The 12,810-nt window shown below is 55.2% G+C and overlaps 1 protein-coding gene across 1 annotated transcript in view; it reads left to right on the forward strand.

Moving 5' to 3' along the window:
- The window catches only part of LOC137895147 (protocadherin-1-like), a 42,032-nt gene extending 30,582 nt beyond the window's left edge, over positions 1-11,450 (forward strand). The window contains exons 2-4 of the mRNA XM_068740632.1: positions 2,057-2,108; positions 4,786-5,540; positions 9,083-11,450. Coding sequence (XP_068596733.1) covers positions 2,057-2,108; positions 4,786-5,540; positions 9,083-11,332 — 3,057 coding nt within the window. The 3' untranslated portion in view covers positions 11,333-11,450. The remainder of the gene's footprint in view (positions 1-2,056; positions 2,109-4,785; positions 5,541-9,082) is intronic.
- The last annotated feature ends 1,360 nt before the right edge of the window (positions 11,451-12,810 follow it).

Consider the following 12,810-nt stretch of genomic DNA (forward strand, 5'->3'; position numbering starts at 1 on the left):
GTCAGGCGCCCTGATGTTGCTCCGCCCCTTTTGGAATTTGATTTCACCCCCCCGGAGCATCTGATCAGGTTTGTGATGTCATCACCCGGGGGGGTCATCATCGGACGGGGGGGGGCGCCTGTTTCCGGCTGTCAGCGGGAATGAAAGCGCTTTGATCGAGCCGACATCGTATTGATCCCCTCTGCAGACGATCAGAAGGAGAGTTGGAGGCGGGTCCACTCGGAGAACCGGCGCCGCGTCAGCGACCGCTCAGAGCGCCGGACGCCGCGCGGCGTCGTATGAAGCTGTAAGGAAACGCCCACGCAGAGAAAATGTCACGGCGAGCAGCGGCAGCGCCGAGCGGGCCGGCCGTCTTCAGTCCGGCTTTTTGGGGGGGGGGTCCCGGTCCCGGTCCCGGTCCCGGTCTGAACACTGGAGTGTTGTTCCGTTTGCTCTGACCGTTGTTGGTCAGCGCGGCCGTTTGATTCCGCGTCGGGACCTCCCTCCAGCACGCCTGGCCCCGCCCGGCGGCGTCTCGTCCACGTGTGACGCGGAATAAAGCGGCGTTCTGATCTTTACTTCATACCAGCCGGCCCCTCCCATAATCCCCTTCTGCTGCTCGGGGATCAGTGTGTGTGTGTGTGAGCGTGTGTGTGTGTGTGTGTGTGTGTGTGCGTGTGTGTGTGTGAGCGTGTGTGAGCGTGCGTGTGTGTGTGTGTGTGCGTGTGTGCGTGTGTGTGTGTGTGTGTGCGCGCGTGTGTGAGCGTGTGTGTGTGTGTGTGTGCGTGCCCCCCCCCCCCCCTCCAGACACAGAGGACTAATGACTCCATTCACTGCCATTGTTTGATTAACACACACATTCCGGGCCTGTTCCCAGAACCTGCTCAGGCGGTTCTGGTTCTGGTTCTGGTCAGAAGGAGAACCTGCTCTGGAGGTTCTGGTTCTGGTCAGACGGAGAACCTGCTCAGGAGGTTCTGGTTCTGGTTCTGGTCTGGTTGGGAGTTCTGTTCACATCCACCTGAGAACTATAAACCGAAGAGACAACCACAAAAACCGGACAGACGGGACGGGCCAGAAACCGGAGGAGGATCCACTCGGTCTCCTGACAGGTGCGTCGCAGGTACGGCCACGCCCCCGGTAAACAGCGGAGAAAGGGAATGGGAGGAGCCTCGTGTGAACGGCGAGCCAGACAGGAAGCGGAGCTGAGTCAGCGCTGAGTCACTGGTTTCACTGGTTTCTGTCGCAGCCCCGCTTCACCGCTCTGGCTGCCCGAAGGCACTGCGGCAGGATCAGGACGAGGCCCGTCCAGCCTCGACACACGCGCACGCACACACACACGCACACACATGCACACACACACGCACACGCACACACACACACACACTGGACCGCCCAGCACCACTAAAGCCTCTTTTGGGTTTTCTGTGTTCTATTTAATTCAGACCACTCGAGAACAGACCGGACATTCAGGTTCCACACACACGCACACACACACACACACGCACACACACACACACGCACACGCACACACACACACGCACACACACACACCTACACACACACACACCACTGCAGGTGTTCTCCCGTCTGATTGGTTCCCGTCGGGCCTCGTGATTCATTAATAAAACGTTTCTCTGCTCGTCTCTTTATCGGGTCGCCGGCGTGACGTGATCGGATCTTCATTTAAAGTATTAAAGCCTTAAAATGAGATCCGATCAATGTGATGACATCACATATTAATGTGATGACATCACATTCATATGTGATGACATCACATTCATATGTGATGACATCACATTCATTCCTGCCGCTGATGGGAGCAGATTTCTTTTTAGCGGATGAATGAAGCCTGAAATATTTCTGAGTTCTCGACCGTCTCTCTCTCTCTCTCTCTCTCTCTCTCTCGCTCTCTCTTTATTTCTTATCTCCACTTCCTTGTTGTGATCAATTCCCTGTGAGGGAGTCGGGGGTGGGGCTTATGTGAAGCGGCCAATGAGCTGCTTGTTATGGAAATGGGGAGGGGGGGGGGGGGGGGGGCATCTTTAACCAGCTCCGGCCAGCCTACCGGTCGGTCCAGTTCCTCCGGGTCGCTGGTCCCTTGCTGGTCCTGCTGCTGGTCCTGCTGGTTCTGCTGCTGGTTCTGCTGCTGGTCCTGCTGCTGGTTCTGCTGCTGGTCCTGCTGGTCCTGCTGCTGGTCCTGCTGCTGGTTCTGCTGCTGGTTCTGCTGCTGGTCCCGCTGGTTTTCCAGTCAGGTGGAGTTTTAATCTTATTCTTTCGTTGTTCGTGTCGATCAATAACCGAATTGTTGTCAGGTCTCAGCTGTGATCTGGTTTTTGATCTGGGTCTCGTGGGACAGGCGGTTTTGTGGCTGTCTGATTGGTCGGGACGGACTGCGCGTTTGACCCGCTGGTCCCCTGAGCGGAACACCTGACAGGTGCTGCTCTGTTTGTCGGGGATTGATTAGTTATGCCTTTATTTTGAAAGTCATCACTGATGAGTGATGGAGATCAGGGTTAGAACACGAAGGTCACGGGAGCACAGCAGTCTGGAGACACGCCCCATGTAGTGACATCACAGGTGTGTTGTGGGTCGCCGGCGCCGCTACCTGCTGAAGGAGGGACGTGCTGTGAATCTCAATAGTGAACACACTGGGGGGGGGGGGGGGGGGCTGCTTTGTGATGTATATCCTGCTGCAGTCTGGACACGCCCCCCCCCTCCCCTCTCTCTCCCTCGCGAGTCTTTGTCTCTCACTCATTCCAGGAGTCAGAGGCTGCTCACATATGGAAATGTGGGTCCAGCCGGCCTGTTGACACACACACCACACACACACACACGCACACACGCACACATGCACGCACACATGCACGCACACGCACACACACAGCCGGTGGGAGTGGGGTCAGCTGGACGGTCTCTGGATCACTCGGGACCACAAACATGTGATTTCTCACGACCCGAGAGCTTTCAAGGAAGCTCTGATTCCCGTCGTCGGCGTTCCCAGCGTCGGCGTTCCCAGCGTCGGCCGTTCCCGTCGTCGGCGTTCCCGTCGGTGTCGGGTTGCGTTTCAGTGTTTTTTAGGAGCTCCAAACGGACGTTTACATTCAATAAGTGCATTTTAAATGTGTTTATATACAACGTTTAAACTTTCCAAATGAAGACGTTTGGTATTTCTGTCTCACGGCTTCATTAAACGTTCCGACATCAAACAGCTGATGAGCTTCCTGGTCCTTCATCGGGGACCTTCCTGAAAGCCTCCTCTTCCTCCTTCCCTGCTTTACATGTGCCTGAAGTCAAGATAAAAGGTCATAGTTTGCGTCTCATGGCCGCCGGGAGCTAAGCTAGCGTTAGCGCTCTCCGTGTGAGACGTCGTTCTTGGTTCTGTACAGCGGGCCGGCCGGGTCGGTTCAGCAGCCTGGACGTCAGCCAGTCAGCGGCGTTGCTCCGGCTCTGTTTCCATGGTAACCTGCCAAAAGGCCTAGGGGTCAGAGGTCAAGGTTCGGGGGTATATTGGGCAGCTCTGGAGTAAAATGTGACAAAGCAAGCACGCACACACACGGGTATTCACATGCAAACCGTGCCCCCCCCCCCACACACACGGGTATTCACATGCAAACCGTGCCCCCCCCCCCCCACACACACACATTCTCTTTATATGGGGGTAATTAGGTGTGTCCACAGCAGGGAGCAACGACGGCAAACATTTGTTGCTTCTGTTGTTGGGAACCAGTAACACAGACGCCCCCCCCCCCCCCCCCCCCCAGAAACTGTTTGGCTGTGTGGTTCCAGCGTGACCGGACCGCCGTGGAGTCCCAGATGGTTCTGTTCCTGCTCCGTCTGTTCAGGGGTCAGAGGTCATTTGTGTTGACATAAGTTCACCTTGATGCCTTTATGTGGCTCCGGCCGGTAGGGAATGTGAACCCGGACGGGCTCGACTCCCACGCGGCGAAGGAGCCGGAGGACGCCGCACGCCGCACGCCGCACGCCGCTACGCGGGGGCGTGTGCGTGCTCGAATCAAAGGACGTCGGGACAATGGAAACCTTCTTCAGATTAACCCATGAAGTAACAGTTACTGCCAAGAAGAACGACACGCAGGTGGGGGGGGGGGGGGGAGGAGAGGAAGAGATCCGGCCTTGATCTCAATCGGCTCTCTTCAAAATCAATTCACGGCTCGCCATCCTCTTAAATACAGACGTACGAGTAAACGTAGAAGGGACGAGGTCGCCGGCGTCTCCATGGCGCCGCTAGGCTAGCTGTCCTTCCTGTTGCTGGGCTGTTTGGTTAGCTAATGGTTAGCGCTTTAGGCGCTGGGCGCTCACAGGTCCAACCGGTTCTCTGTAGCGCGTCAGTCATGACCCGGTTTACTCGCCACCGAGCCCGGGGGGGGCAGGACGAGCCGCCGGGTCGCCGCTGACCCCGCTGGGGACGCTGCCCTGGGACGCAGCGAGGACAGAATGGGACGCGTTCACGAATGTGTAGAGAGGAAACACCAACTTCAAAGACGGGGTCAAAATAAAATACCAAGGAATGCGCTGGAAAGAAGCGGGGATTTTCAAGTTAAAAGCACGAAAGCACGCCGCGTTAGCATCCCGGACAGAGCCCCGCTTCCTGTTAGCATCGGGAAGTCATCTCGCCCCCCTCGGGGACGTGTTTAGTGGCCCAGAGACCAGCTCTGTGGACCCACTTCCTGTTTCAGAGCTGAGCGATGGCGTTCTCACTAACCGCTGTTCTGTTCTTTCAGAGGGGGCGGAGACATGGCGGCGCTGAAGCGGGAGGTGCTGCTGCTCCTGGCGGTTGCCCTGCTGTCTCCTGCGGCGCCATGACCTCTGACATCCTGTACCGGCTTCCTGAGGAGCAGCCGCCCAACACTCTGATCGGGAGCCTGGCGGCGGACCGGGGCCTGCCCGACACCGGCCACCTCTACAAGCTGGAGGTGGGCTCGCCGTTCCTGAGGGTGGACGGCAAAACCGGCGACATCTACACCACGGAGGTCCCCGTCGACCGCGAGACGCTGAGGGACTGCCGCAACCTGATGGACGGGGACAAATGCTTCCTGGAGTTCGAGGTGTCGATCACCGACATGGCGAACGGCATCGGGTCGGGGCCGCGGCTGATCGAGGGGCGCATCGAGGTGCTGGACATCAACGACAACACGCCGCAGTTCTCCTCGCCCATCCTCACCCTGTCCATCCCGGAGAACACGCACATCGGCGCCCTCTTCTCCATCCCCATGGCGACCGACCGGGACTCTGGCAGCAACGGCGTCGCCGAGTACACGCTGAGCACCGGGCCGGACGCCGACCAGCTGTTCGGCCTGCAGGTCGCCGTGGACTCGGACGAGAAGCTGCCTCAGCTGGTCGTCATGGGCAACCTGGACCGCGAGAAGAAGGACTCTTACGACCTGAACATCCGAGTGGTGGACGGCGGGAGACCGGCGAGGGCGAGCAGCGCCCTGCTGCGGGTCACCGTCACCGACCAGAACGACAACGCCCCCAAGTTTGAGAGGAGTCACTACGAGGCGGAGCTCCAGGAGAACAGCCCCCCGGGGCACTCTGTGCTGCAGGTCAGTGTTACCACGGCAACCAGATCAAACCTGACCTCATCTGATTGATTTAAAGCTGTAAACGTTATCCTGGGAGCCGTGGTCAGAGGAGACTCCGCCCATCATCCGGGCTAAGCCGCTGCGTCCTGTAAAGCAGTCAGCCGATCGATCAATACGTGTCATCCCCATACGGGATGTTGTTAATGATTAGGTGTCGATGGGAACTCGCCACGGAGCCTCTGAACCAATCACCGACGCTCTCACTCGGTTTCGTGTCGGGTTTCTTTTCCAGATCGCTGGTTCTGAACGTCACGTAAATGATGATGTCATCAAAGAGACGGGAGAGATGGACAAACAACAAACCCGAAATGTTATCGTAAAGATTTCATCATTAGTATAAAAACGCTGGAAAAACAGGAAGGTCCAAACATGGGCATATTTAAGATTTTCAAAAGTAAAAACCTGCAATAACCAGCATGCACTGCGGCACCAAGGACTCAAAGAAATGCCGCAGCTAGCGGGTGACACGCCGCAGCTAGCGGTTGGCGTGCTGCAGCTAGCGGGTGACGTGCTGCAGCTAGCGGGTGACACGCCGCAGCTAGCGGTTGGCGTGCTGCAGCTAGCGGTTGGCGTGCTGCAGCTAGCGGCTGACGTGCTGCAGCTAGCGGTTGGCGTGCTGCAGCTAGCGGTTGGCGTGCTGCAGCTAGCGGGTGACGTGCTGCAGCTAGCGGGTGACGTGCTGCAGCTAGCGGGTGACACGCCGCAGCTAGCGGTTGGCGTGCTGCAGCTAGCGGTTGGCGTGCTGCAGCTAGCGGTTGGCGTGCTGCGTGTTTGTGGATGTCAGTGCAGAAACAGTAAGGCCGCCGGCTGGCATCAAATAATCCGGTATTACACTGTAACACAGAGCTCGAGGTTTAGCGCCACGACGAACCCCCGTCTGTCGGCCCCCGTAGAGCCGGCACAGTGTGCGATGTCAGCTAGCGTGCTGGCGCCACACGCTAGCTAGCGCTAGCTTCACAGAAGCAGTGGCGTCGGACTCTCGTAAACCTCAGCGCAGAATGCCAGAAGGTGTGTGCTCGCCGCACGCTGCTGATTCTGATGTAACGCAGAATAAACGGCGCAGCCTTCGGACGGCGAGGCTAATCTCCCTCCGGCGTCTCGTCGTCATGGCTGCGGTCGTTTAAACTGCTGCGGCTTCGTGAGTAAATGAAATCTGCTCCGTGACTCACGGCTGTCGTCTCCGTCACACCTGAGTGAGAGCGAGTCCCTCCAGGTTCAAACGTTGCAGGGGAACCCTTTGCCCCGCCCGTGGTAACGCCGACAGCTGCAGGACAACACGGCGCTCTGGCTGCTCGGTTATCCACACGGACAGACGGGGGTGAAGCGGGGCGTGGGATCGCCGCCCTCCGCTGGGCGGCTGGCGCCTGATGTCGCCGCCGGCGGGCAGAGCAGCCTCTGACCGTCGTCCTGGCGAGCCGTGCGTGATTAATCTGACTCCGTCGTGAGATTAGACGGGATGTGTCTCGTTGCGTTTCACAGAACCGCAGAATTCATTTCGCTTAACGTGACGCTTTAACGGCTCTGACCTCCGTAGAGCGTCCGGCGGCGGCGGCGGCGGCGGCGCACGCATGAACGTCGCTGCCTTTTGACTCGCCCTTTGAAGGGGAGCACAGCGCTGCGGTTAGCGTTTTTCTAAATCAAGCCATGTGATGTATTTCCTTTCTTCCAGGCAGCCATCACGTCGGCGCTGCCCTTAAGAGCGGCTTTAAGTCTCCGTATTAATGTTTAAATATTATAATATCAAATATTAATGAGGAGCGGAGTTCATTCTCGATCTGGGAAATAACGATTTGACAAAAATATCTGAACTCCAGGCCCGCTAGCTTCTCCTTTCAACTCCTTGAGTCAGGAATGTTTGACCAGGAATCTTTTCCCGTTTGTGTTGAACAGGGAGGCGTCATAAAGGAGCACCTGATTGGCTCATAAAGTCTGTGGCCCCGCCCTTCTGTCTGCTGAGCGAGGCAGACATTTGCTTCTAAATAAGGATGCTAAAGGTTGTGTCGCGTGAAGGCTAACGCTTGCACAAATGCTAAGCTAAGCTAAAGCCTGGTTATCTCCAACAGGAAATATTCAACGAGGGATCTGGAGGGTCTTTAACATAAATGAATAACATGAGAGTATTAATACAAGCAGATAATCAATCATCTCGTTCATCGCTCTCTAGAGCTGAACTGGTGTGAACCCAGTGGGTCCTGCTGGTTAATGGTTAACTGGGAGATAAACAGCGCGTTGTGTGTTTGCCGTCGTCACGGTTGCACTTTGCTCCCCTGTTCAATACACGGTTATCAGACGCTGCCAATCATTGACCGGAGTTTGGATCGTCTCCCACCGAAAGCCACCTGGAGGACAGGAACAGTCGGCAGGAGAGATTACGAGTTCCCGTTGGCGTTTTCACCCGCGGGTGCGCCGGCGCCGCGCCGTCACGCTCTGCCATCTCAGGAAACACGTTTTATTTGTGCGCCGCCCGGAACGCAGCGACCTTTCAGACAGATCCTCCTCGAACATTCCGTTAAACGTGTTTTTCAGTCAAATGCAAATATTCTCGATGCATGTTCTGTATCTTAAAACGACTCGGTGCCGATTAGCTTAGCTTGCGTTATTTGTTCCTTTTGAAAACGCACTTGAGACATTCCTGAGTGCTTTGCCAAGTAATATCTGAGAAATGTACTTTTTAAAAATACAAAAGCAATATTTCTGAGATGTTTTTGGGTTTTGCTCGAGCCCATCCTGGATTCAGTTCTGCTTCAAAGGAACATAAAAGGAAACCCCTAATTACACGACCTCTGCAGCGGCAGCGCATTCAATCAATGCAATTAAAAGGTATTAGCCGCGTCGCTAGGAGACTACATCCTCACTCATATTCTGCTGACTGATAGTACCTCCTAATCGACTAATTACCTCTATTTACTCTGTGTTTTGGCGTACGGAGCCGGAACGTGGCCGATGCCGGGCCGTCCTCTCCGGTCTCCTAATGGGAACCGAGCAGTCGAAGCTGTTCTGATAATGAGGAGAACATAAACATTCACTTATCTCCCCGCTAGATGCCAACGACCCGGGGAACGTCTGGTCGACGGTGCGTGGGCGTGTACGGTCAGCGTTCAGCGTCCAGTACGTTCATCTCCCCCAGGAAGTCTCTCGTGAGGACAATCATTGCGATGTTTCTGGGAATACTGTCGCTGAAACGTGACAGGATGCAAAGAACGGGCTGGAGCCTCCCGCTAACATTTAATAGAGAGTGTTTAACGTTTATTTAGCATTCTATTCAAACATTGGCCTCGGAATAGGAGCCGTTCTCTTTACAGAACAACACACACCCTCCAGTGTGCGTCTTTGGATAGCAGGATGGCGTTCTGCTTCAAAGGTGTGTCCAGCACCGAGACAACAACTCTTCCTGCTCCGGGACCTCTTCTGGGTCAGAGCGGATAAGCTCTTGTTGAGTCCGTCGGAAGAGACGACTTGTGCTCAAAGTGTCCTGTGTTTGACCTTTCTTCTCGCCCTTGTAGGTCCGAGCCAACGACGCCGACACCGGCACCAATGGAGACATCGATTACCTCCTCCATCAGGTGTCGGAGACGGTCCAGAGGCTTCTGCGCATTGACCGCTCTACGGGCATCATCTATGTCAAGGGCCTGGTGGACCGCGAGGAAGAAAGCTTCCTCAAGTTCTTCGTTGCCGCCAAAGACCGCGGACCCAACTCCAAGAGCTCCAAGGTCTTGGTGACCATCGATGTCAGAGACCAGAATGACAACGCACCAGCCATCGAGATCCGCGGGATTGGCTTGGTTACCCATCATGACGGCGTGGCCAACATCTCCGAGGACATGCCCATCGGCACGCCGGTGGCGTTGGTCCAGGTGTCGGACCGGGACGAAGGGGAGAATGCAGTGGTGACTTGCGTGGTTGCCGGCGATGTCCCGTTTCAGCTCCGACCTGCAAGTGAGTCGGCCAATGATCGGAAGAGGAAGTATTTCCTGCAGACAACCACCTTGCTGGATTATGAGCGTGTCAAGTATTACAGGATCGAAATAGTTGCTGTGGATTCTGGGAACCCCGCCCTGTCCAGCACAAACGCTCTGAAGGTCCAGGTCACGGACATGAACGACAACACGCCAAACTTCTCCCCAGCCTTGCTTGAGGTGGACTTTGCAGAGGGAAACCAGGCAGGTGACAAAGTGCTGGACATTGTGGCGACAGATGCAGACAGTGGCACCAATGCAGAGCTAGCTTATAGCATCATTGAGCTCTCTGCCACCAAACTCTTTGAAATTGATGTCAACACTGGAGAAGTTCGCGTGAAGAACCTGCTGGATCGGGAAGAGACCGAGCGCTACGAGTTCCGTGTGGCAGCGGCGGACAAAGGCGTTCCGAGCAAAACTGGAACCGCAACTGTGGCGGTTAATGTTCTGGACCGCAATGACAATGACCCCAAGTTCATGCTAAATGGCTACAGTTTTTCTGTCATCGAGAACATGCCTCCGCTCAATCCTGTCGGCATCGTGACTGTCACTGATAACGACCAAGGAGAGAATGCCCGAGTGCGACTGTTTGTAGAACCGGACAATGGGAAGTTCCTCATACAGAACGGCACAGGAACCATCCTCTCCAGCATCTCCTTCGACCGGGAGAAAGAAAGTACCTACACCTTTCGCCTGAAGGCTATAGACGCCGGTGACCCGCCTCGATCCTCCTATGTAGGCGTTACCATCAATGTCCTGGATGAGAACGATAACGCCCCCTATGTCACCAGGCCCGCCAACTCCTCCTACACGTACATGTCTCCGGGCACCGCACTGGACACCCAAGTAGAGGTGGTGGAGGCGGAGGATATTGATTCTGGACCCAATGCTGAGCTGGTTTACACCATCGAAGGTGGAAACCCGTATGACCTGTTCCACATCTCGCCCAGCAGTGGGGAAATCACGCTGGCGCAAGAGTTCACCGGAAAACACAACGGCCTGCACCGCCTGGTGGTGCGGGTCCGGGACAGAGGCAAACCCCCTCGCCACACCACCGCCCTCGTCCATGTTTTTGTCAATGACACCAAGTCCAACGTGTCCCTCATCGAGGTGCTGGTCGGACACAGCCTCTACACCCCTCTGGACAGGGACATTGCCGGGGACCCTAACTACGCCCTGGCACAGCGCAGCAACATCCTGTACGGCAGCCTCGCCGGGATTGCCGGAGTGATCCTGGTCATTGTGGCTGTGGTGGTCATCAGGCACCGGCTGCAGAAGGACACCAAGAGCGGCTACCAGGCGGGCAAGAAGGAGAGTAAGGACCTGTACGCTCCAAAGCAGGGCCCCAAGAATGGCAAAGGCAAAAAGATCAAAAAAGGAAAGGCCCCGAAACCAACCAAGCCGCCGGAGGAGGACGAGGAGGCCGGCCTTCAGAAAGGCCTCAAATTCAACCTCATCAACGACAACGTCAACGACAGTCCCAGAATACACCTGCCCCTCAACTACCCACAAGGAAGCCCCGACCTGGGCCGCCACTACCGCTCCAATTCCCCCCTCCCGTCCATCCAGCTTCAGCCACAGTCCCCGTCCGCCTCCAAGAAGCACCAGGTCGTTCAGGATCTCCCCGCCACCAACACCTTCGTGGGAACGGGCGACAACAACTCAACGGGCTCCGACCAATACTCGGATTACAGCTACAAGGCCAACCCGCCCAAATACAGCAGCAAACAGGTAGGAGACTACGCAAACACGGCAGTGTACCACAGGGACATACGCTGGACCGACCAGGTGTGGTAGTCCGCCGGGACAAAGTGGACCCCTTCCACCCACTCCCACACGACCCCCCTTTTTATTTCAGTCCGTTTTGTTCACCGTTTCCGTTCTGTTCATTTTTGGACGGTACAACATTCACACCATGAAGGATTCCATGAGGGATAGACCAAATATGGGCGTACCAATATTTAGCTGCTGCGACCCTAAACCCAAAAAACTGTTGATGCAGAACATCCTGTTTGATTGATTGATTGATTGTTGTTGTTGTTGTTTCCCACAATTAAATGTTTATTTCTTACAGTATTTAATTAATTCTGGAAGTTTGTCAGATATTCCATGAACAACAAAAAGTGAGCCCGGATGAATCCCGAATAATCTGGACTTCCCATTTGGGTCTATCCTTCTCTCGTGTGTGTCTTTCCTTTTGTTTTATTTTGTGTTTCTCATTTTATCGTTGGCTTTACGTGAAGGTTGTGATTTTGTTCGTGCGACCACTGAAAGGTTCCGGAGTGGGTCCGGATCGGCTCGCTGAGGTGTGACTGTGAATCCCTGAGTTCGTTTAGGAACCAGTTTTCAGACCAATTTAAGGTAATTTCAGTTCAGTCAGAGAGCGGAGGAGGAGGAGGAGGAGGAGGGGAGGGTGTTGTAGAAAGCCACTACGCGATGAAGGAGAAGGTACACTGACACGATTTCTTCGCCTCCTGTCCGTTCAGCTGAAACACGACTTTTCATTTTGCCGTTTCACAATCACCGCCGCCTAGAAGTCGATTGTTTGCACAGATTAATGGCAGGTAATTTTCCTCAAGCCTGCTTTCTTCGCCTTCTTTTACCCAGAGTGCCTTGCTGTTTTTTGTATTTAATGTACACGAGGGGTTGCGTCGGGTCATTAACGCGCGGCGATCGGATTGATGGTGATTAAAATGTCACGTGCACTGAAACCTCGGAGACAATCGCGTTGAGCTGCCACCGTCAGACGTCATGTGGGCATTTCCATTGTTCTCCTTAAAGACTCCAGACCAAAGACTCCCACGCGTGACGCCGGCTGTGTCCGGTGCTAGCGGCCCTGCTTCGCTAACATGTCGCCTGCTGCACCGCTGGGGGATACGTGTCCAGTGTTTCTGTTTCTTGTTCTTGTGTTTTACACACAACTGAGATTTTATTCCAATAAACGTGTTGCTTAAACGTTAACGTGGCGCTCTGTGCATTCACTGGGAGGGGCTACCAACAGGAACTGGGAGCGCTGGTCGGGGCAGGCGGAGGTACAGTATTCCGGTTCATTTCCATCCTTCACATGATGAACGGGAAGTCCGAGGACTGTTTGGTGAAAGTGAAACCGTTCCGGCGTTCCGACGAGGCTAACTGATGAACAGGTAATCTCCACGGTGCTCAAACACGCCCCCATCTCGGCTCTGATGCCACCATGGCCCTCGCAACGTTGGGATCCGGAAACTTTAACGCGTTAATTTATGTTTCATTAAAATGAATCAAATCAACACATTTGA

Source organism: Brachionichthys hirsutus, chromosome 6, assembly GCF_040956055.1.
Source record: "Brachionichthys hirsutus isolate HB-005 chromosome 6, CSIRO-AGI_Bhir_v1, whole genome shotgun sequence".
In the NCBI taxonomy this organism is placed as follows: Eukaryota; Metazoa; Chordata; class Actinopteri; order Lophiiformes; family Brachionichthyidae; genus Brachionichthys; species Brachionichthys hirsutus.